At 36.6% G+C, this 25,424-nt stretch overlaps 1 protein-coding gene across 10 annotated transcripts; it reads left to right on the plus strand.

The window, feature by feature from the left end:
• Window positions 1–19,274: 19,274 nt before the first annotated feature.
• LOC131163939 (tubby-like F-box protein 8) lies at window positions 19,275–24,822 on the plus strand. Of its 10 annotated transcripts, none has more exons than XM_058120795.1 (8): window positions 19,445–19,673; window positions 19,993–20,090; window positions 20,374–20,488; window positions 20,617–20,658; window positions 20,875–21,326; window positions 21,526–21,613; window positions 22,784–22,916; window positions 23,867–24,822. In XM_058120795.1, the coding sequence occupies exons 5-8, from the start codon at window positions 20,979–20,981 to the stop codon at window positions 24,600–24,602; spliced, it is 1,305 nt and encodes a 434-aa protein (XP_057976778.1). In that variant the 5' UTR covers window positions 19,445–19,673; window positions 19,993–20,090; window positions 20,374–20,488; window positions 20,617–20,658; window positions 20,875–20,978; the 3' UTR covers window positions 24,603–24,822. The 10 variants fall into 10 exon arrangements, with proteins under 10 accessions (XP_057976772.1, XP_057976774.1, XP_057976778.1 ...); XM_058120793.1 differs by having other exon boundaries at window positions 19,993–20,069; XM_058120796.1 differs by having other exon boundaries at window positions 19,445–19,830; window positions 19,993–20,069; window positions 20,374–20,658.
• The last annotated feature ends 602 nt before the right edge of the window (window positions 24,823–25,424 follow it).

The raw sequence follows: 25,424 nt of genomic DNA on the forward strand, positions 1-25,424 counted from the left end.
CAACTGTATTTCTGCCCCACATAGTCTAGTGCATTTCAAGGACACAAACGAGCGTGTATCTCCTAAATCAAACAATGCAATAACTTTAAAAGAAAGCATACTAACCATACATGTCACCATGTCACCAACTGTCTCAGCATCACTCGGCATCAGAGCGAACACTCTGGCTAGAGCCATATTCCTCTACTGGCCCCCACGTGGCACCTGATATCCTCCTCAGTATGGTATGGGAGCAGGAGCTGTATCTGGTGGTGTAGGGCAGTCTCAGACCATATGCCCCAATCTACCGTAGCGATAACAGATAGCTCTACCTGCTCCACATTCTTCCCAATGTCTCCTTCCACAAGTCTGACAGACAGGAGGATTTGCACTACCTGAATCTCACGACCCCCAATCTCCTACCTCCGTCCTCTATTATGGTTTCCTCTCCTCCACTAACCCGGCCTATGACTCTACCGATACCTTGTAGATGTAGATCTTTTCTTCTGCCCCTACTCCTCTGCATCCATACGCTCACCGACCTCTGCCAAGGCTCCTATGTTGACTAGCTCAACAAAATCCTGGATTCGTAGAACTACCACCTGTTTGAATATGCTTCGTCTCAAACCTCTCTCAAACTGTCTCGCCTTTTTCACCTCATCAGGTACAATATACAAAGCGAAGTGAGAGAGCTCAATAAAATGTGCTGCATACTGCTGGACTGATAACTGTCCCTGCTTCAGACTCAGGAACTCTTCCACTTTAGCCTCCCTAACAGTAGCTGGAAAATATCTATCGAAGAACAATTCTTTATATCGATCCCAAGTCATGGCTATCGATGTCGTCCTCTTCTGCTCTATAAGTCTCACCACAGTCCACCACCTCTCGGCCTCTCCTGTCAAGTTATAAGTGGTGAAGAGGACTCTTTGTTCTTCTGTACACTGCAACACAGTCAAAACTTTCTCAATCTGCTACATCCAATTCTCAGCGGCTACAAGATCAACTCCTCCTAAAAATGCCGGAGGATTCATCTTCGTAAACTTCTCTATGGTACACCTATAGCCTGCAGATGGACCATCTTGTTCCCTGGAACTCCTAGCAATCTCAACCATAACCTGCTGAGCCACGCTACGCAGTACTGCGTTAGAGTCAGTCCCACCTGCACCCAAGGGCCTTGTCCCATCACTACCACTTGCATGGGCACTACCTCCTCTTGGGTCCATCCTAAAAAACAACAAATGTAACTTAAAAATCCTATCCTTATAATTTACCCACAAAAAACCTAACCTCTTGTCTTAACCTTCTTACTTATTTCTAACCCTAGTCCTACATTCTAGGAACATAACCTGAAAATAGTTTACTATGGTTTTCCTAGAATCGTCACCCCAGGAAAAACACAGAAACCACCACGAAAGTCTTACCTCTGGATTGTAGAACAAAACCTTAAATCATTTTCCTATACCCTGGTATTGTTTCTGCTGCATTCTAAATTCTACAAAACCTAACAACCTAGGCTCTAATACCAAATTGTAACGACCTACTTAAATTCATCTTTTAAAAAAAAAAAAAACAATACAAAACCAATATAATAAATCTAGCAGATTATAATCAACCTAAACCCGTGGGTATCAGGGATACGTCAGAAACATAATATGGAAGCCTAAGCAGCAGGAAATATAAAATCATAAACATCTCATAATATCATACACATAATACCATCCATCTCAATACCAGAGTTACTACATCCATCGTATTTACAAATACATATTCCAAAAGAGTCCTAGGGTCACTTCTCACAAAATCCATATGACCCTAACAAAATACTTACCCTTCAAAAAGGGCAGGTCAGTTGTATCTATCTCAGCGGAGCTTTATCCGCTCTCCTATCAGGGGCTCTTGAAAAGTTCATATAATTCGGGTGAGACACCTCTAAGTAAGTGAAATAAACTAATACTAGTGTGTGGCAACATGAGTATTTCTGTGTTATACATAAGACCATACATAAACATATTAATATAACTATTTGTATCATATCTGGGAAAAACATATATACTCATATCAAGCAGAGCGTACTTGATTTTCATAAGCATAATTCATCTCATATAATAATAATAATAATAATAAACAACCTTGGTAGGTTAGCTGGCTGTTGTCATGTATTACCCCCATATGATTGGGTTGTGTGGCCTGAAGGCAGGACCTGACAATGGTTAGCCGACCACTGCCAAGTCAAAAGTATAGTCTGTAAGTTTGATTGGTCTGCAAGACCTGGTCCATACACCAGGGGCGCTCACACTTCTTAAAGCCACATCGACTATCCATCCTCACACTACTCCGTACAGCAGAGTTAACACAATATCGTGATGATCACGAACACATAGCAGCGGTACTGTGCAAGTGCTAGCCTAAACCAAGCCAACCAGGTTCTGATAACATATAGCATATAATCAAATTTTGATATATGGATATTTCATACTATCAATTGCCGAATCAATATCATCACATCATTTTTCTTATATATATATACATCATGAAAATCATCGGCCTGTATGCTGACATTTCATATTTTACCATAACTCGGCCCGTACACTGGTAAAACATATCCATAGCTAGGCTCATACACCGGCAAAACATATCCATAACTTGGCTTGTATGTCGGCAAAACATATCCATAACTCGGTCCGTACATCAGCAAAACATATCCATAGCTCGGCCCGTACACCGGCAAAACATATCCATAACTTGGCCCATACGTCGGCAAAACATATATAAAATTCTCGGCCCGTACCATAGTTTTTCATTATAAAATCCATATCTTTATCATATTCTCAGAAAACAGTAATTTACCATAAATTCTACTCATGCCACAAAAAATGGGTATTACGAATATTCAGAACATATCATCATTTTCAAGAGTATTTTCCAACATAATGCATAATCATATATATATATATATATATATATATATATATATATATAAACGTATATTTCTCTGAAATCAAATGCTATAAAATTATATTTATTTTTCATAAAACGTCTAACTTAGTTTATCCCCTTACCTGATTCTTGAAAAGCCCCTAAATTAGTCAATCCAACTCATGTAGGGTTCCCCGTTCAACACCCTGAAAACAACATTTCCAGAGTTAAACTGATTGCTCAAATCAATTTCAGAATCACTCTTAAAACTAACAGGAGATTCTGTGCTTTTTGTGTCCCTACTGATGTTAGGTGAAATTCTAAACAGTCTATTCGAATTATCTCGAACCCTGGGCATCAAACATCAATGCAAGTCGCTGATATCCACTAACACAGCAGCAAACAAACATGATCAATTTTTTCAAAATTTTCAATTTTTTGGTTTTTTTTTTTTTGTAAATTAATGAAAACTCAAAATAATTGGAGAAACACAAAAATTGAAATTAAAACTGCCAGTCCCCAGCAACGGCGCCAAAAACTTGACTCACTCAAAAAATGAGCAATTCAGAAGCTATCTTGATAGGAGTTCTATCGTGTAATATTCAGCCCAAAGGCTAGATCGTCTCCTCAGGGAATGCGGTTTAATCTCAAATTTTACGTTTTTCCAATCGAAATTAAAAAGTTCAGTTTCGGGATTTTCAAGATTGTTTGAGATTTCTTTTGACAATTTAAACAAACACGCAAACTAAACCCTAATCCTAACATGCATTGAATTAAATAACAAGAACGGAAAACCTACATCTAATCAGGTAGACATCGAAACATGCATTCAACTTCAAAATAGAAAAGATGATAACTTTAACACGTAATTAAAACACGCAATAACGAAACTCACACAAACACAAACGCGAGCAATAAAAACCGAACCTTTAACAAAATTAAGAACTTGAACCAAAATCAAAATTTAAAGGTAACCAAGAACTCGAACAAAAATTAAATCTTTAACGACTTGAACAGTAACTAGACACGATAAAAATACGAACTTTAATAAGACTTAACCCTAAACTAAATCGAGCTTTGACAAAAAATTAAATTTTAAAAAGAACAACAAAATTTAATTTCTTAAAAACAAAAAATTTTTTTTTCTTTTGTATTTTATCCCCCCCCCCTTTTTTTAGAATCAAACTGGGTTTTACTAACCTAATTAAATAATTCGAAACATTAATTAAATCTACGGAAGAATTTAACTGAGAGAAAATAAATAAACAATTAAACTTCAATAATAATAAAACACCCTAAATAATATTCAAAATCTAAAATTTCCAATAAACTCCAATAAAAATTTTACAATATTCAACTAATTAATTAACAATATTAAAATAAAGAGAAAATATGAAAGAAAGAGAGAGAGAAAATAAAGCTAGCCATGGAGATGGTGCTGGTGGTTTAGGTGGTTGCAGCAGATGAAGGTGGATGTGCATGGCTGGTTTCGGTTGTGCTGTGGTTGGTAGTAGCTTCTCAGCTTCGCAGCAAGGCTCGTTGATGATGGAGTTGCAGTGGCTGGAGGGCTTCTGGCAGAGGTGGTGGCTGCAGGTGGCCGCAGTAGCTGGGGCTTGGCTGGTGTGTGGCTGGAGAGCTTCTGGCAGAGGAGAGGCTTTCTTCAGTAGTAGCAACAATGGTGGATGGAGCGAAGCGGAGTGGCTGGCATTTCAGGAGTAAAGGGCTGGCACTAGGTTCTCACGAGATTCCGGCAGTGGCTGAGATGCCTCGGCACAGCAGCAAGCAGAGGTTGGCAGTAGATTGTCTTTGAGTTGTGGCTTTCCACAGACAACAAGAAGGAAAACAGGGAAGGGAAAAAGAGAGAGAAGAGAAGAGGATAGGGAAGAAGAAGAGGAGATGAACTGGAGAAGAATGCAGGGAAAGAAAAGAAGAGAAAGGGAGAGAGGGCAGGGAAGTTAGAGAGAGTGAGAGAGTGCAAGAGAGAATGGGTGCGGGAGAGAAGAAAGGAATATATATATATATATATATATATATATATATATAAAGGGAGGGAGTGTGGCTGCCCTATGCCCGCAAGAGAGTGCCCGACCCGGCAAGAGGATTCGACCCGGTTTGTATGGCCAGGTCACATCAAGCCTATTTTTTTTTCTTTTTTTTTTTCTTTTTTATTTTTCTTTTCCAAATGAGGCTCGTTTTGACTCTCTTGGAGCTCGTTTCTCTTAAAGTTCAAAACATAAAAATTGTAGATAATATTCTCATCGTTCTCCACGATTTTGAATCATCTCAATCAGAGCTCGGATAGAAAAGTTATGTGTGAATTTTGAATTGATGTCGGTTTTAGCTCCCAATAATTTTTTTGTGATTAAAAAAATACCAAAAATTCATAAATTGCTCTATAAAACCCAGAGATTATAAATAAGACACCTTGTTAAAATATTGAGACTAATTAGGTATTTAATTAAAAATATAAGCCTAATGCATAAATTAAAACGCCTAATTACGCAGTTTAAGCGCGTAATCACTACCACCCAGGGAAAGCAAATGTGGTGGTTGATACACTGAGTAGGAAAACAGCAGAAGCAACAGTGTCAGTAGTTGAGATTTAATGCCCTATATAGATGGATCTTGAAAGACTTGGAGAGGTTGATCACCAAGCATTCATTGCCAACGTGGTGTTACAACCTACATTGCAAGAAAGGACTAAAGCTGCCTGGAGAACTGATCCAAAACTAGTAGAATTGATAAAAAAAAGTGTAAGATGGGTAGAAGGAAGAGTTCAGTATATCAGATGATGGAGCCCTGTGGTTTCGTACTAGATTATGCGTTCTTGCGGATGCTCAGATCAGGAGAGTTATCTTGGAGGAGGCTCACAGATCACTATACACCGTGCATCCAGGTAGTACTAAAATGTATCGGGATCTATGGGAATCCTTCGGGTGGAGTGGCATGAAGAAGAAGATTACTGAATTCATAAAATAGTGCTTGACATGCTAACAGAAAAAGGTTAAGCACCAGAGATCCGTGGGGAAGTTGCAACCACTCTATATCCTTAAATGGAAATGGGATCATGTCTCTATGGATTTTGTAACAGGGCTACCAATGGCACGATAGGGACAAAATGCTATATGGGTGGTCATGGATCAGCTGACAAAGACTGTTCACTTTATTCCTATCAAAGTCAACTATTCTATGGACAGACTGGCAGAGTTATACATTCAGTAGATAGTGCGCTCACATGGTGTGCTAGTATCTAGTCTCATATTGAGACCCCCAATTTACTTCACGATTTTAGAGGAGTTTTTAGGAGGCTATGGGGTCATAGTTAGCATTTAACACAACTTTTCATCCTTAGATTGATGGGCAGATAGAGAGGATGATTCAAATACTTGAGGATATGTTGCAAGCTTGTGTACTGGATTTTGGGGCTAGCTGGACTCCGTATCTGCCGCTGGTTGAGTTTGCATATAATAACAGCTATTAGGTCAGCATCGGGATGGCATCGTATAAGGCTTTATATGGTAGGAGTTTCTGTTCTCCATTATACTGGGATGAAGTGGGAGAAAGGCGAGTATTAGGACCAGAGTTGGTGTAGTAGGCGTACGATAAAGCCCGGCTTATTAAAGACAGAATTAGTGCAACACAGAGTGGGTAGAAAAGTTACGCAAAAACTCGCGGCCGGGAGTTAGAGTTTGACGTGGGATATCAGTTATTTTTTTAAGGTAGCTCCACTGAGAGGAGTTATAAGATTTGGGAAGAAGGGTAAACTGAGCCCTAGGTACATTGGCCCATTTGAGATACTTGAGAGAGTGGGGTCAGTTAACTATAGGATAGCTCTACCACCAGCTCTATCTAGAATTCACGACATATTTTATGTTTCCATGTTGAGGAAATACGTCTCAAACCCATCCCATATGATTAGTTATGCGGAGATATAGCTTAGAGAGTCAATGTCATATAAGGAAGCACTAGTACAGATCCTAGATAGGAAGGAACAAGAGTTGCGCACCAAGAAAATTCAGTTAGTAAAAGTCCTATAAAGGAATCGTGCCATAGAGGAAGCTTCGTGGGAGCTTAAGGAAGAAATTAGACAGAAATACCCACACCTATTTAGTGGGATACAATAGGAGTCAGTACTGTTCAGATAACGTTAGTTTTATTTTATTCAGTATATAGTGATGAATGTATAGTTGTATTTTAGGTTATAGGGTAGTTAGTGTTTTGATTTTGGGGAAAAATTTTCTTTTATGGGAATAATTGTAATCTCTCAGAACTACTTATGTAACCACGGTGTTCCTCCACCATAAGTGAGGGTAATTAATAAAATAAGTAGCTCATTTTCCTAAATGGGTAGTGTTCAATACATATAACAAATTTCGAGGACGAAATTTTATAAGGAGGGGAGAATGTAGAGACGCAAAGAATTATAGTAATTAAATAATAAAATAAAAGAGAGAAAATGCAAAATTTCAAAAGGGGACTCATAGGGTCTCGTCGACGAATGCAGAGCGCTCGTCGATGAGCATCCTTCTTGGGCTCATCGACATGGACACGTGTCTCATCGACGAGAACTTACCGAGAGGGCTGATTTCAGGGCATGAAACTCATTGATGAGGGTTAGGTGTTCATCGACGAACTCCCTTTTGGACTCGTCGACGAGATGACGTGGCTCGTCGATGAGGCCATGTGGCTAGTTAGCTATAAATATGCAAAACGATGACCTTTCATGAAAATTTCAGTCTCCCTTTCCTTTCTCTCTCTAGATTCTAGATTCTCTGCCTTCTCTCTACGATTCTAGCTCCAATTCTCTCTGGTTTAATGATCAAAAGTCACCACGGTGATCTTAGGGGGATTCTCTACAATTTAACCGGAGCAGAAATTCGATTTGGGAAGTTTGGGGACTATCCCAAAATCAGGGTAAGTGGATTTTTTAGGTATTTCCAATATTACCAATTTTATCTGAGCTTGGATTTTGTGTTGTGAGGGTATATACTGGTGTTTTGTGGAATAAAATTAGGGTGTTATATTTTTAGGGTTAGGGTGTTTTTGGGATCCTGCAGGCATGAGTTGAGAAGCCCAACAATTTTTTTTTTCAGAAGCCCAGGTACATTAAAGTTTAAGAAATTGTAAATAGGTAGGTTCAGGAAATATGAGTGGATAATTTTTTGGGAAAATTCAGTGATTCACCGAGGAATTTGTATAAATTATTGTAGGATTTTGAGATTGGTACGCCAAGGGCATGAGGGTAGAGTTGGAGGCGAGCCTCCTAGCCAGATAGGTAAGGAAAATATGCTATGCTAGAAAATTCAGGAATTTTATCAATAAACTATGGTAATTGTTTAACAAGGTGTAGAATATTGATTATATAGTTTTATGGATTTCAGAGCATGTGTTTTATTAGTTGTGTGGCTTGAGTAGATATTTGTTCAGTATAGAGTTTATATAGTTTTTCAGAATACCATAACTTATCACAATTTATGCATAGAAATATGTATTATCAAATTTTACAGAATTATAAATTACAGTGTATATATATATATATAGACATATAATTTATAGATAGATATTTTACAAATATTTTATAGACAGATATTTTGTAGCATTTACAAAATTTCATGATTTTCAAAACCATAACACTTAGACATTACAAATTATTTAGTTAGATATTATAAATTTTTTAGTCAGATATTTCAATTATTTATTACAGTTATTTTAGTCAGATATTTTAGTATTTCATATCATATTTATAGTGTTATGGTTATTTTGAAATCATGATAAAATAGCAAGATAATACATATTTACAGTATTAGACCCTGATGAATTAGATCAGTTATCAGCAGAGCACAGTACTGTTGAAATTTTATATTAGTTTTCTAGCTATCGTGCCACGAAGTTTGTGTTAGGGCCGAGCTGAGGATTAGTGGTGTGCAGTTTACTAGCTACTATGCCACGGAGTTTGTGTCAGGGTCGGTCTAAGGAGGGGTAAAGGTTGAATCATGATATACAGTTTTTCAAGGTATTATCACAGTTACTTCTATGTATATAGATTTACAATATAGTAGTAGATATTCTATAGTATTAGAATTATGAATAAATAGTACTCAGAAATGTCAGTGGTATTTTAAACTATATGAGATGTTTTGCTAGCTAAATTTAGTTTCAGTTATTTGTCAGGATAATATGTTTGTAAGCTCAATTGCCACACACTAGTAATAGCATATTTCCTCTTATTGAGTGTTGTCTCACCTTAGTGATTTAATATTTTTTAGGTGATCGAGTTAGGCAAGAGGATCAGTCTCAAAGATAGAGAGGGCGAGTACACTATCCTATTTGTAGGGTAAGTTTTAATAGATGGTTGTATTTTTGGGTAGTAACTAGGAGTTTTGGAATATATGATACTGGGATGATGTGTAACTATGTAATTTTGTTTTTGGAAAAACTTGATTCTAGTATTGTAAATATAGATGTATATTTTTATATTTTCCACTGCTTAGGTATGTGATATGAGCAGGGTTTCCTCAGTGCTCACTTGGGGTCTAGGAGGTTATAGTAAATAATTTAGGGGTATCTGAGTAAATAGGTAAAAATAAAAGGTATATTTTTTGGGTCGTTACAATTTTTAAGATTTGACTTTGAAAACTCTTTTCATTTGAGACCTTCATTATGTATAACTTTGGAAATCATATTTCAAGACCTTTAAAAATGATTTCTTAAGATTTTAATTTGTCCTTAAAGAGCTTCAATACTTTTTATATTGAGTTTTACTTGAAGTACTTACATGAAAACTTCCTTAAGTCTCTATATTCTTCTACTCTTGGAGTCTTCATGCATATCCTTGCTTTGAGTCATTTCTTTGAGCTTTAAACATACTTTGAGCTTTTAGCACATTCTCTTTCCTGCTCTTATAATCTTCAAGCATTAATATACTTTGGCAAATTATCATTCATGCTCTCATGATCTTCAAGTTTTAATAGATCATCTTTAAATCCATGCCTTTTAAGTATCCTTTAAGCTTCATTTGATCATCTTTTTTTGTAGTATGAGCTTTCATTGATCTTGTGAGCACTTGACCTTGTATTCTCATTCTTGAGTCTTGTCACATCATCACTTAACCAAATATGTTAAGTTCCTCTGATTTGTTATCATCAAAAAAAGATATAAGCCTTATAAGGCCAACAATTGCATTATCAGCTACCACCTAGGAAAAGCAAACGTGGTGACTGATGTTCTAAGCCGGAAATTAGTGGGAGCAGCATGGTCAGCAATGGAGACTCAACATCAAATTCAGATGGATTTGGAAAGGCTTAGTGTGGAGCTAGTAGAGGATGATCATCAGAAATTTATTGCCAACCTAGTGTTACAACCTACCTTACTGGAGAGGATTAAAGTTGCTCAGAAAAATGATGCAGAATTAGTAAAGCTGATAGATAAAGTGTAGGATGGACAGGGGGAGGAGTTCAGTATTTCAGATGATGGAGCTCTGAGGTTCCGTACCAGGCTGTGCGTACTCACAAATGCTGAGATTAGGAGGGTTATCTTAGAGGAGGCACACAGATCCCTTTACACAGTGCATCTTAGAGGCACTAAAATGTATCGGGACCTATGGGAATCCTTCTAGTGGAGCAGCATGAAAAGGGAGATAGCTGAGTTTATGAAACAGTGTTTAACGTGCCAACTAGTAAAGGCTGAGCACCAAAGATCGCGGGATAGTTATAGCCACTTCACATCCCTGAGTGGAAGGGGGATCATATATCCATAGATTTCGTTACAGGGTTACCGTCGGTGTTGCATGGACATAATGCTATTTGGGTGGTCGTTGATCGATTGACAAAGACCACTTATTTTCTCCCTATTAAAATCAATTACTCTATGAGCAGACTGTCAGAGCTATACTTTCATAAGATAGTTCGACCCCATGGTGTGCTAGTATCTATAGTTCAGACCGAGACCCACGATTTACATCGCAATTCTGGAGGAGCTTGTAGGAGGCGTTGGGGTCTCAGTTGTCATTCAGAGCGACATTTCATCCTCAGAATGAAGGGCAGACAGAGAGGATGATCCATATACTTGAGGATATGCTACGAGCATGTGTGTTGGATTTCGGGGGTAGATGGACCCAGTATGTGCCGCTAGTTGAGTTTGCGTATAATAACAGCTAACAGGCCAGCATCTGGATGACACCTTACGAGGCATTATATGGTAGGAGGTATCGTTCTCCACTATATTAGCATGAAATGGGTGAAATGCGAGTTTTGGACCTGAATTGGTGCAGCAAGCGTATAGTAAAGTCCGACTTAATAAAAACAGAATTAGTGCAGCTCAGAGTCAGCAGAAAAGCTATGCAGATACTCGCCACTAGAAGTTGGAGTTTGATGTGGGAGATCAAGTATTTTTAAGAGTAGCACCACTGATAGGAGTTATGAGGTTTGGGAAGAAGGGTAGGCTGAGCCTTAGGTTTATTGGCGCATTCGAAATACTTGAGAGAGTAGGTTTAGTCGCCTACAAGCTAGCTTTACCACTAGCTCTATCTAGGATTCATGACATATTTCATTTTTCTATATTGAGGAAATACGTCCCAAATCCCTCCCACATAATCAGTTATGAGGAGATAGAGCTTAGAGATACTTTAGCATATGAGGAAACACCAACGCAAATTCTAGATAGAAAAGAAACGGAGTAGCGCCCCAAGAAGATTCCATTGGTAAAAGTCCTGTGGAGGAATCATACAGTAGAGGAAGCATCGTGGGAGCTTGAGGAGGAAATACGACAGAAGTGCCCACATCTGTTCAGTGGGGATCAGTATTAGTCAGGAAAAGGAAGGTAATAGTTCAGATAAAGACAATATTGTTTAATAAAATTAGTATCGTTTATACAATGTGGGGTAATCAATGTATAAGTTGTATTTTAGATTATAAGATAAGTAGTGTTTTTGGTTTTGGGAGAATTTTCTTTTATATGTATACTTGTAATCTCCCAAAACCATAATTGTAACCAATGTATTCCTCTACCATAGGTGAGGGTAATTAATAAAAAAAGTAGTAAATTTTCTTTAGAGGATGGTGTATAGCACGGATAGCAAATTTTGAGCACGAAATTTTGTAAGAAAGGGATAATGTAGAGACTTAGGAAAATAAAATAAATAAATAAATAGGGAAAAGGTTTGGGTTCAGTCCGAACTGTCGACGATTTGGAGGAGAAGCTAGAAAATCATCGACGATTTTCTATTTACCGCAGTAGGGTAACTAGGTAAACGGTAACTTCGATTTGATTAAAGACCAAACCGTCGACAGTTTCAAGGAGATCTGGGAAAACCATCGACGGTTTTGGCCGGGGAGAGAATACATATAAAGGCTTGCATGCGATTTTCTTGTTATATTTTCATAAACTCTCTCTCTCTCTCTAGTGCATGCTACAACTCTCTCTCTCTCTCTCTCTCTCTCTCTCTTCATTTTCTCGCTCCAAATACCTCCGATCGATGATTTGACTCCATTTTTAAGGTCTGGGGTCAATTCTTTATCAGTTTAGCGAAGCCGAATTTTGATTTAAGGAGTTCAAACACCATCCCAAAACTGAGGTGAGGATGTTATTTGGGTGTTTATGGTTGGTTTATTTAATTTATTTAGGGTATAGGTTTAGGATTGTGGACATGAACGTAATTCTAAGGTTGAATTGAGAAATTAGGATTCTGTGAAATACAGGGTTTGGAGCGTATACTACAAGCAGGCTAAGGATCCTAGTGAGTGTTTCCTTAGGGACTCAGGTAAAGATGATAATGGTATATAGTTTAGGAAATTATAAATATGCAAATTTGAGAAAAATGTGAATATGATAGTTATTTTGAGCATTTTGTCGATTGACTGGGAATATGTATATGTATTATCTCAGGGTTTTGGAATCATGAACATCGTAGGCGTGAGTTAGGAATCTGTAAACGAGTTCAATTAGTCAGGTAAGGGAAATATGTTATGCCAGCTAAATTGGAGATTTTTACATATTACAGTGCATGAGTCCTATTTATTTAATTGTGTGGCATGAGTAAATATTAGATTAGTACAGAATTTACACAACTTTCAAAGTATCATGATTTACAATATACACACAAAAATATCTTTTACAGCATTTATAGAATACCATGATATACAGATTATAGAACCATAACATTCAGATATTATAGTTTAATAAGATATTACAGTTTATTCAAAACAATTATTACAGTGTTATGGTTAATTCAGTTGAAACATAATCATTGTAAATAGTAAAATACATATATACAATAGCATTATATAGTATCAGACCTTGATGGACCAAATCATATTTCAGAGCACGGTACCGTAGCTATTTTAGTTCAGAATGCAATCACATATCTCAGATAGTGTGTGGATTTTATGAGTAGTCGATCGTGCTTTGGGAGAGATTGTAGACTCCTCGGTAGCTCGGGTTGAGGTGGTTGATTTGACGACAGAGGTTTCGATAGGCCAACCAGAGTTAAGTCTTGCTTACGAGCCCCACAACCCTATCATGAGAGATCAAATCATGACTTATAGTTATCCATCCAGGAAGTTTTCACAGTTATATGTATATATATATATATATATATATATATATTGATTTACAGAAAACAGCAGATATACCTATAGTTACTAAAAGTATGATTAAATAGAAAGTTCAGAAACAATTGTATTTTAAACCACATAGGTGTGAGTTATATTGTATTTTGTTTTATATGTTATCTCAATTTCAATTGATTAAAAGTATATTGTTCACGTAAAATCAGTTGCCACACACTAGTAATAGCATATTTTGTCTTACTGAGAGTTGTTTCATCCCAGTATCTTAACACATTTCAGGTGTTCTAGCCAGACGAGTAGATCAGGCTCGGAGATAGAGAGGATATTTATACTGCCCTGTCTAAAGGGTAAGTGATTTTGGGGAGATGTATTTTTGAGTAGATCTTAGGGGGTTTGGTGGATGCTGTTGGGGAGATATGTATACATATATATTTTGGGAAAAATATTAAATTCTAGTATTGTAATTATGGTTATGTAATTTTATGTTTTCCGCTGCATAGGTGTGTTGTCTTATATATAGGGACTTCTCGGTGTCCACTTTGGGATCAAGATGTTATAGTAGGTTTTATAGGGGGTATTAGAGTAATATAGTTTTACAGTTAGTATTTAAAAAAAATATATATATGGCTTAAATTTTTTGGTTGTTACAGAACTGCCCAACTGTAAATCAGGGTTGTAGCATCAAGGAGTTCATAAGGTTGAACCCTCCTACTTTTGAGGGAGGACTTGATCCAGTGACTGCAGAAAAATGGGTTTAGGAAATTGAGGAGATAATGGAGGTACTTGACTGCACAGACAAGCAGAAAGTCTGTTACACTGCATTTAAGATGATTGGAGACGCGAAATGTTGGTGGCTTTCTGTGAAGTTGTTAGAAGAACAAAAATTAGTAAAGGTGGCACTTACATGGGATTGATTTAAGGAGTTGTTCTTTGTAGGTATTTTCCCTTGTCTTCCAGAGAAGAAAAGATTGAGGAGTTGTTATTATTTCCGTTGTGTAAATGATATAGAGCCTGGTATAAGTAAGTGGAACACGTGGCACCCGGGCCCCACTTAGCGGGTTCGGGGCATCACAAGGATACTAGAGTTTCTACATATCTATAATTAATTAATTAATTAATAATTATTAATTAAATAATATAATATAATGTAATAATATATTAATATAATATAATAATATAATAAAATAATATTATATATATATATATATATATTAAAGATAACCTGAAGGATATTGAAGGATTGAATTGAGAAATAGAAACAGAGAGAGACTCTCTTTCCGCGCCCGCCCACTCTCGTTTCCTCCGTCCACTCGTCTCTCTCTCTCACCTCAATTTCTTCCCCAATTCTTGGTCGATCGAAAAATAAAAAATACCACTGGATTCCATTCTCCGCCATCGTCAATTTAACCAGAGTAAATTTTTCGTAGGAGCATTGTAGGCATTGCTCCTGGGGTAAGATAAACTCACTCTTTCTCCTCAATTTCTCTCAAATCTCTAGTCAAATTGACGATCAGACACCACCACAGGGTTTTAGGTTCGATCCTCATCATGTTAGACAAAGTAGATTTTTGATTTGAGGATCCTAGGCATGACTCATGGGGAAAGGTAAGGGGAATAAATTATGTCAGAAATTTTATAATTTAACTGATAAAATTGTAATCTAAGATTGCAGGAATTATATATACGTTTTTCTGAATATTTTGGCATATGAATATTGATTTTTGGATTATTATATTTATTATGAATTGATTAAATTAAAGAATATAATTATATGGATATTAGGTTGATTTTAATCTGAGTATATGTTGGTTTTAAATTTGAATATATGATTATATTATGAGGTATATGATTTTCTGAGTATTATTAAAGTATGATTTTATTATTTAAATGTGTGACATGAGATTATTTCAAATTATTGTATAAATTAAACCTGTTGAGATATTGTTAAGAGTAATGTGAAATATGTTTACGAATATGGTACCTTGGTATTGTGAAGTTGCATATCTGTGGAATTTTTTTGGTAGTATCTAGGCAAAGGAGGACAGCGATACGTAACGCCTTGATCCTTGAAGTAGTCCGAGGGCTTGCTAAATTGGGGTAGGGAGTAGAAGGAGCCTCAATGTCAGTGAGTGCCTAGATATGCACCAGATGTGGTCACTGAAGGATATAATGCTTTACATGTAAGCAGGACCCAGGAAATTAAGAAACCCCAGGTCAGATTAACAGGGCTGACCCCAACCTTTACAAACAATCCTTACGAGTTAGATTAATACCCCCTCAGGCCACGCCCGAAATACAACAGATAAGCAATACAAATTTTGTGTACAATATTAATGTTTCTCCAATAAGTAAGTATGTACCAATGCAATCAATGCACTTCAATATGATATGATTTATAAGCTCAATGAAGTTTAATATAACTACTCTCAAGATAATGTCAATATATTTAGTAATTTGTGAGAGTGAGTTATGAATGGATCTTTGAGTTAAGATATGTATATATGTACCAATCAGAAGTTGCAAACTCAAAGATCTCAAGAGCACAAGAAAATATCTAAAAACTAATTTTTCAAATAAATATGAGAGATATTTGGATTTAGCTTGTTAAAAATGTTTTTCACAATATCACAATACAAGCCCTTGAATCTTGCAACAAGACTGCAAGACTCATAAGCCCTAGAGAGTTTTCCCAAAGAATACTTATGAATTACATCACAAGGAAAACTCAAGCTTACTCTCAATAAAAATCAATCTCAATCAAAGAATATGAGGGTGTAAGCTTATAGTAATAGTATGGATGATCTCAAGATACTCTCACCAAAGGAATTTTTGGAAGAGGAATGTGTAAGAGTGGAGTTTTTAAGCTTATATGGGAAAAAATGGCTCAAGAAATTTCAGAGAATTTTTTGTTAATAAAAGTTTTAATCTGTTTCTAATTTTTCCAAATGAAAGGGTATATATAGCTTTTGACAAAAATATAACCGTTTGGGACTCAATGGGTATTTTAGAAAATGTTAAGTTAGGTTTAATAATAAATAACCCAGTTTAGCCTCGGTAAAAATCTCGCAAACCCGAGAGGTTTGGTCGACTGTGTTCAGGGTTTGGTCGACCATATTGCTGAGTTCAGTTGACTGTGGCACTTTTGAACTGTAGATATGGTCGACCATCTCAAGGCAATTTTGAACCCCTTTGTGGGTTTGGTTGACCATGGCTAAGGTTCGGTTGACTACTCATCTAGGTTCGGTTGACCGATGCCAAAATGAGTTGCACATTTGGTCGGCTGAATAGGTTGGGATTAGACATGTTTCAGTTCGGTGGACCTAGGACGATACACTCATTTTAGAAAGGTCAACCGCACGAAGTCGAAATATTGACTTCAGAATGGTTCAGTCGACCGTGGCATTTATACTTCCATAGGTTCGGTCGACTGTGGCTAGGTTTTTTCAGCCAACAAAGGTTCGGTCGACCCAACTGAGTATAAGGTGGGTTTGGTCAACCGGGGCCCTTTCAAAGTTTATTTTAGCTCTCGATTTTTATTAGAATTCACCCCTATTATTGATGGTATAACTTTTAAGTTAGAGGAGATCTTTCATGAAGTATTTATGGGGACCTAAAGTCAATCTATGATCATTGAGCTTATTAACCCTATCATGCATGCGATGCATTAATTATTATAGATCATATTACAAATCCAAATGAATTAAATAACAAATACAAATGAAAATATTTGGTCTTCATTTCCTTTACTTCTCCAAACGCCACCATATGATGTGAGCATTGAGTTCTTTATGACCTTGTCTGAATCTTTGCCATTTCATGCTAAGAATGATCCTGCACGTAAACTCAGGGCACATGTAAGATATAAAGATAATTGTCATTATCAAGATAAGATATGACCTATAAAGTCAACAGATACTCCGTTGGAACCCCCTCTAAACCACTTCTTCACGATAAAGTCCACATAGACCTCGAAATCACAAACTCATCATCATCTTCTTCCATCGAACTATTTATCACAGTCTTCGCTTGGAAAACCCTCGCTTTGCACTACCCTGCCATTGACAATTTAATAACATCATAAGTGGGCTACATCTCCATTGATAGTTTTTTCGAGAAGCTCGTTGGCATCTGCGCCATTGCTATTGTCATTGCCTCTAGCTAAGTTTGTGTTTATATTCGACTAACACCATCCATCGAGTTTAAGTTTGCAAGCAGTGATGCCAATGCACCTTCACCAGAACAATTTAGTTTTTCTTTAAAAAATGTGGGGTACATTTTTTCTATCTCCTCTTGTTTTGGAATAAGTTTCCAACTAAATCATTTTTAAACAATATAATTAATATTACTTTGGGAAAAACTTGCATGAAAACACATGGTTCAAACTAATCATTATAACTTGGATTATGTCATTTTTAAATTAAAAGATCAGTTGTAATTAGATGCAGAAGAATAAACATGTGGTTGTTGAATGCTTTGTACATTTTGAAAGTACATTTGAATTTAACTCTGATTACTATTTGTTAACACTTTTTTGTTGACAATGATCTGGAACAAACGGGAAGGTGGCAAATATCTATTTATATTTCTCCAACGTCGATATTCATCTTCTCCCAAAACACAAGTTTAAAAAATACGTTACTTTAAAAAAAAAATTGCAAGAGTAGGTAGGGCCTTAACAGGGTTTTTGTACCTTTTTCCTTAAGTCTACGTTTGAAAGAGTTTTTGGATTTAGATTTGTGCGAATTTGGACAGAATGTAATATAAAATAGTATTAAATTTTGTCTATATCTGTTCAAATCTAAATCTAAGATTTGAAATCTATGCTCTCAAATATAGCGTAAGAGTTTTTCCTTGATCTTGGAGTCCCTTCTAAGTTTTCGATGTCCCTTGATCACGAGACTATTTTGAGACGATTTGAATCATCATTGTAGGAATAATTATTCCTAAAATTTACAGTGTCCTTTATTAAGGTGTATTAGCCATGTCGAGTGGGGTGCTATGCTCGAATTATTTAGGTGGCATGACTTTTGGTTGGTGATTGTCTCTAGTATTTTTATGGGTGGTCATATGTGCAAATAGGTCTGACGCGACCTATTTGGGCATATTGACTTCTACCATGTCGCATAACCATCTTGGCTCATCTAGACTTCTTCAAGTCATAGTTAAGTCCTATATCTAATCTGTACTAAATTATTTTCTGTAGGACACTCTTAACAATGCTATTTAAGATATAATTTAACCATTTCTTTGACCGAAATACAACACTAAATAAATAATTTTATTGAGTGTCTCAATAAAATTCTAAACTAAGACTCCTAAAACACGTTATAGGTATGGGAATTCCTAACAATAAATAATATTTTCTTTCAAGGATAATAATTTCTCACATTTACAAATAAATTATTTGAATGACAACAACAATATATTTATTTTATGAAATTGAGGGTTGATGCATTGTACTTATTAGATTCACAACTAAACTCTAAATGATAAATTATCATAATATAAATGGTTTAATGTTGATCAAAATAAAAAAGGAAAGAAGAATAAAAAAATCATTGCTAGACTACAAGTCACCACATAAACAAATTTTTTAATATATTGAAAGCTCATGCACAGGTTACACAATTGAAAATAGTTTATTTTTTATTTTATATATTTTTAAACTCAATTTGAAATTCAAATATAATATTTTCATTTTGTAACTGTGGAGAAGTCAACATGACATAAACAAAATGAATTCTCTTTTTTAAAAAATCTTCTCTATTAATCAGTAGATGACAATTAATGGTACTAAGCTGGTATCAATGGGACGAATCAAGTCACATGAGAAAAGAATCCGTTGATCTCATTTCCTCTGCTGTGAGAGAAAAAGAAAAAACAAAAATAAGAAAAATAAGAGGAGGGCACAAAGTCAACGCCATTCGGTCGCTGAGGCTTTGGTGATGTTCGCACAGTGGCAATTACAATGATACTCGTCATCTACAAAATAAAGTTGTCTTCCCATAAAAAATTTCAGAAAATACATGGGCATTTACATTTTGTCTGGTTTATGAACTGGATTTAATGTCGACTTGGGGTCCGGAGAGAGAGAGAAACAGAGCTGTGCTGCATGTCTGACCTGACTTCCTTTTGCTTCCCCTGGTGTGTAAGGTCTTTGACTCTGCAATATTTTCTTCCTCCTCATTGTTTCTGCAGCTGTTAGTGCCCGAGGTACAGATCCCGGATCTTAGTTTCTTCTCTTTAGATCTTTACTTTCTTTCTGTAGTATATGGCTTTTCTCTTGTGAAGATTTTACTGGAACATGAAGTTCTCTCGTTGAGTTTTGGGGGAAAATGCGGAGGAACGGGATTTTGAGTTACTTATCTGGGTCTCTGAAATCCTTCTCTGGACTTCCAGATTTTCTTTTTTTGAGCTTTCTTCTTTTTCTCACAATAGCTTGTGTCTGCTTTGTTTTGCTTCGTCTCGTCTTATTTTGGGTTTTAAGGGAAACCCTGAAGAAGTTTTTGACCCTTATAAATCTATTTTGCAGATCTCTAATGGCTTTGTGTTGAAGATATGGAGACTTGCAGGGCGATGGCTTTCTTGCTGGATGCCTGATGTTAGCAGGTGTACTCTCACGCCCTTATTGTACGTTTGACCGACATGTTATGCTTTCTTCTTCCATGAGTTGCTAAGAATTAAGATGCAGCAACTGCACATGATGGGATTATGTAAATCTATCTCCGAGTAACAATCTGAAAATAATAGAACTAAAAAAATGAAGATGATCTATATTTTCAGGTGGAAAAGCAAAATAAACGGTTTATGTTTTACCTCTTTGTTATGGCTTCCTTCAAAATTTGAGATTTTGGTTAACCTGATTATCATGCTGGATTTCTTTTTTTATTTTTTATTATTTTGATGTGTGTAGATTGGGTCTCTTCTTTAGCTGGATGTGTGTTTTCTTTTACCCATGCGTGCAACCATTTCTCAATAGTATTCTATTACCGTTTGGAGGACGCCTGGGTGCAGAAAGGAGTCGTGTGGTATCGAGCATAAAAACTGTTTATCCAAGATTTATGATTGTTTGGGGCTTTGTTGAGTTGGGATTTCTTAAGAAATTTGTTGGAAGCTTTTGCCAGCGCTAAGATTTTACTTGAATTTTATGTACCAGGGAATTATGATATGTTTGCTTAATGAGGTTGTTGAAAATAAGGTTAGTAGCCTAAAGTAGTTCTCCTAACAAAAGTTTGGTAATTTAGGCTACTTGGAGGTTCATGTGAACTTTTCTTTTTCCTGCTTTTCTCTTTTATTATTTGTTTTTTTTGCTTTGCCTTTGCCTTTTCCTTTTGTTGCTTTCCATGTTTTGTTTCCGCTCTTATGTTCTTAGGCATTGTGGCGGGAACCTAAGTGACCTTTTATCTGTTTGCAGCCATATTTACTTCAGAAGCTGATTATGATTTATTGAAAGATTTTTCTGGAGAAGAAAGAAAATTATCATACTTCTGGAACTGATTGAACAATATACTCGGTTAAATGTCGTTCCGTAGCATAGTTCGTGATGTAAGGGATGGTTTCGGGAGCTTATCGAGACGGAGTTTTGATGTCAGGCTGTCTGGCCATCATAGGGGAAAGTCTCATGGTTCATTTCATGATTTGCATGATCAGCCTCTGGTAATCCAGAACAGTTGTTGGGCTAGCCTCCCACAGGAGCTACTTTCTGATGTAATCAAAAGGTTGGAGGAGAGCGAGAGTACATGGCCTGCTCGAAAGCATGTTGTTGCATGTGCCGCAGTATGCAGGTCATGGAGGATTATGTGCAAAGAAATTGTTAAAAGTCCAGAATTCTGTGGAAAGCTTACTTTTCCTTTGTCTCTCAAGCAGGTAGCATCTTCAATAGTTCTTTCATTGGGCTTATTTGTTATACTCCATTTTTTTTTTTTTTAAATTTCTTGTCTGGATTTAAAGTTACCCTTAATTATATATGTGCTGTAGTACTCATGGAGTTGTTACAATTCATTAAAACAATATCATATCTTATGATAGTAGGGTTTCAAAAATACTGAACTCTGTATTTTTGCAGCCTGGACCACGTGAAGGAACCATTCAATGCTTCATTAAGAGGGATAAATCCAATTTAACGTACCACCTTTTTCTGTGCCTAAGCCCTGGTAAGCATTATTTCTGCCTAGTGACTTTGTAGCTGGTAGGTTCACATTCATTGATATAAAAGAAAACTTAACGTTCGACCATTTAGAATTGGATTGTTATGCTAGTTTGGTTCCAATGAGATGCCCAGCCGCCTTGTTTGGATCCTTATTGCAACAACCACCACCATGCCTTAATTGAAGTCCCAGTAGGTAAATTAGCCAGCTCTTTCCACATACAACCGGTTCAGAGCTGAAATGCTGGTATCAAGAGCATATAATGATTTAAAATATTTATTGAATTATGACAAATGTATAATAATTAACTTACATGCCTGTGCATGTATACGCACATAACACATATCTGGCTAGCTGCAGAGGTGACAGTGCAAATGTTTGATACCTTTGGTCAAGTTTTGTGTTAGTTATAATCAATGTCAAGCAATAAATTGAGCACCAAGTGGCAGAGGGAAGTTTTAGTCAGATTTTAACCTCCTGTTTAAACTTTGGGTAGAGAAACTTTTCCAAGTCTTCATGATCCAATCACATATTGTTTTAATTTTAGTCATATATTTAAAAGTAGGACACTTGAAATGTTCATCGCCTTTTTTTTCAGAGATGTTAAGGGAATATTATCGCCATATTTTCCAGAGAGATATTAAGGGCCTCATATTCTTTGCCATGGCTGTTGAATTTCATTTCTTTGACTTAATTTTATAATTTAGTCACAGCATTCTGCGCAGCAAGTAGAAGCTAACCAGATAATGGATTATTGTGCAGCTTTTGATTTTGTCAACTGACCTAGATTTGATAGGCTGTATGGACTAAAACTAGTCGTGTCTGCAAGTTCCCAAGTTGCAATTAATGCTGTTTGTGAACGAATCAAGTTAGGTTTTAACGATCTATTCTATATCTAACATATATTATATTTCAAGTCTCTCTCCTTGTTTAGTTTATTCATTAGGTTGTTATAATCAAATCATTCAGGAAAAAAAACCTTGTTTTAATTCTTTTCTGTCATGACAATACATCCACTTTTTCCCTGCAGCTGGTTGTTGGGTCAAATTGGTCCCTTCTGTGGTTTGATAGGCCTAAGTTTCAAAAGATTGATCTTAACATTTTTAATGTTCGATTTCAATATATATTTTTTGTTGTGGCAAGACCATGTTTTACTTTTTGATTCCAATTTTGCAGCTTTACTAGTTGAAAATGGCAAGTTTCTTCTTTCTGCGAAGAGGACTAGGCGAACTACTTGCACAGAGTATGTCATCTCTATGGATGCTGATAATATTTCAAGATCAAGCAGCACTTATATTGGAAAGCTGAGGTAAGAAGTGATATCGATACGCGTTCAACACTTATATTTACGTGCTAATACTTGTTAATTGAAACCTTTTCTGGTATGAGTGTGCCCAAGTAATATGAAGTTAAGTAGCACTCTTCATAATATGAATATAAAAAATGCTAGGGTTCCTGAATTTGGGATGCTGACAATCAGCATGTGTCCTGGCCACAAATTGTAGGGAAGGACCCACACTTTTGATGGCTGGCACACTGACTGTGATTGGGATCCGCAGCAGTTCCTTATAAATTGTTGTGGAGATTGTCAAAAGAAGATTTATTATTTAAAAAAAGCAAATGCTTTGATGCAGAATAGATAAATTTGGAATGATTGGATGTTGGTACAGCCCCATGCTAAGTCTGCATAGTTGATTGTTTCACAAGAGATGCATCATCCTTTCCTCCTTTGGGTTTTTTTCTTTTTCTTAGACAGCATAGGATAAGGCATTGGCATTCGAGAGTAATTTGACTTTACTGAAATCCCGAGTTAATAGAAGATTTACTTCTTCAGAGATGCATGATGCCTTCTTTCATAAGAGAGGGTAATGGGAAGTTATTTAACTTTCTTACACTCCTGAAAAATAGGCTAACCCTGGGAATTTTGAGTTTTGACATTCAGAAGTCTGCATTTTTCATTTACTGCGCTCTTCAAGCTGGTTTTCTTTTTGTTTTTGTCCTGACTTTTAGTTTTTTCTTTTTTTTTTTAAAGAGTAAGAGGGGTGGTGAGGAGAGCTAAAGATATGGATGGGGGGTTAAAAACTCATGTTGTTTTCTATTTCTTTGTTTATTATTGAAGCCAATAAAGGGAATTTTTTGATTTCCTGTTTCATATTCCTCCTGTTTGCAACATAGTTTGTGCCCTGTTTTTGGTTTGTGATTTTCTATTAACACACATCTCTCGTCAACCTCACTAAATAGTCTTATTTTACTTTTCAGATCAAATTTCCTCGGCACCAAATTTATAATATACGACACACAGCCTCCATACACCTGTGCCCATATTTCCCCTCCTGGTCGCTCTAGTCGCAGGTTTTATTCCAAAAAAGTCTCGCCAAAGGTACCAACTGGAAGCTACAACATAGCTCAGATTGCATATGAACTAAATGTGTTGGGGACGAGGGGTCCAAGAAGGATGCACTGCACTATGCACTCAATCCCTGCTTCAGCGCTTGATGCAGGTGGCACCATCCCTGGCCAACCGGAGCTCCTATCCCGCTCTCTTGAGGACTCTTTCCGGAGCATTTCTTTCTCGAAGTCTCTGGACCACTCTGTTGAGTTCAGCAGCTCGCGATTTTCTGAACCCACCGGCCCTTGTGACGAGGACGAGGATGGCAAGTTGAGACCATTGATTCTCAAAAACAAAGCTCCCAGATGGCATGAGCAATTACAATGTTGGTGCCTAAATTTCAGAGGGCGTGTAACTGTTGCGTCTGTAAAGAACTTTCAATTGATTGCTGCCATACAGCCCTCAACCGGTGCACCAACTGCCACACGGCCCTCCACTGCACCAGCACTTTCTCAGCCGCCACCTCCAGAGCATGACAAGATTATATTGCAGTTTGGAAAGGTTGGCAAAGACATGTTCACCATGGATTATCGATATCCCCTCTCCGCATTTCAAGCTTTTGCAATCTGCTTGAGCAGCTTTGACACTAAATTGGCTTGTGAATAGAACCAAAAATAGAGTAAAAGATGGTAGGGAAAGGAAATACCCATAAAGAGTTGTGATAATGTTTGGAATTTTAGTTTCTTTTTTTTTTCTTTTGCTGTTCCCCCCTCAATGTCATTGGGGGAGTTGGTTGCTCTGATTGTTAAGTTGTAAGAGTCGATTAAAACATGTGGTGCAGCCCAGATAGCTGGGCGGTGTCATTATATTACTAGCCTTTCTTTCATTTTAGTCTCCAGAATTTTGAATGATGTTGTATGTTTACTACTAGTTAGGACTGATTCCAGGCACGTCTGGGTTGTGCTTTTTCTGTAAAGAAGAAAACTAGCACTCTTTGCATTTCTTGCCCGCCTCTGGTCAGTCCTGATATTTAGTTCATATACGAGTACAAATGAGAATGGAAACTAAAATGAAATGTTAGTTAGCATGCAATGAAGTATATAATGACAAGAGGGACTGAAACGAAACAGTATCATCTAGTATTATAATGTCAGCGGCCTATGACTTGGTTTGCCCCTATAAAAATCAGCCTAAGTTTAACAGCAACAGCAGAGCTTCAGCTTAACAGTAGCAGCAGCAACAGAATTATATCTGGTGCAGCAGCAGTTCAACGGCAAACTAATTTTGTTTTAGTTAGTTAATTAGTTTTCTTTATTGCTTCACCAGATTCAAATTTGTTTGTTAAGCTAAATGTATATATATACATTCTTTTGTATTGTTAGTAGAAAAATTAAAAATGAAATCAGTTCTTTTTCTCATCAAGAGTCATTTCTTATATGGTATCAGAGCCTCTTGTTCTTCATTGTTCTCTTTTTCGAGTTCTTCTTC

This window comes from Malania oleifera, chromosome 9, assembly GCF_029873635.1.
Source record: "Malania oleifera isolate guangnan ecotype guangnan chromosome 9, ASM2987363v1, whole genome shotgun sequence".
In the NCBI taxonomy this organism is placed as follows: domain Eukaryota; kingdom Viridiplantae; phylum Streptophyta; class Magnoliopsida; order Santalales; family Ximeniaceae; genus Malania; species Malania oleifera.

Coding starts and splice junctions, on each gene's coding strand:
- LOC131163939 (XM_058120789.1), top strand. CDS start 20,979: ATGTCGTTCCGTAGCATAGTTCGTGATGTAAGGGATGGTTTCGGGAGC. Junction 21,327..21,525: donor TTCCTTTGTCTCTCAAGCAG/GTAGCATCTTCA, acceptor GTATTTTTGCAG/CCTGGACCACGTGAAGGAAC. Junction 22,917..23,866: donor ACTTATATTGGAAAGCTGAG/GTAAGAAGTGAT, acceptor TTTACTTTTCAG/ATCAAATTTCCTCGGCACCA.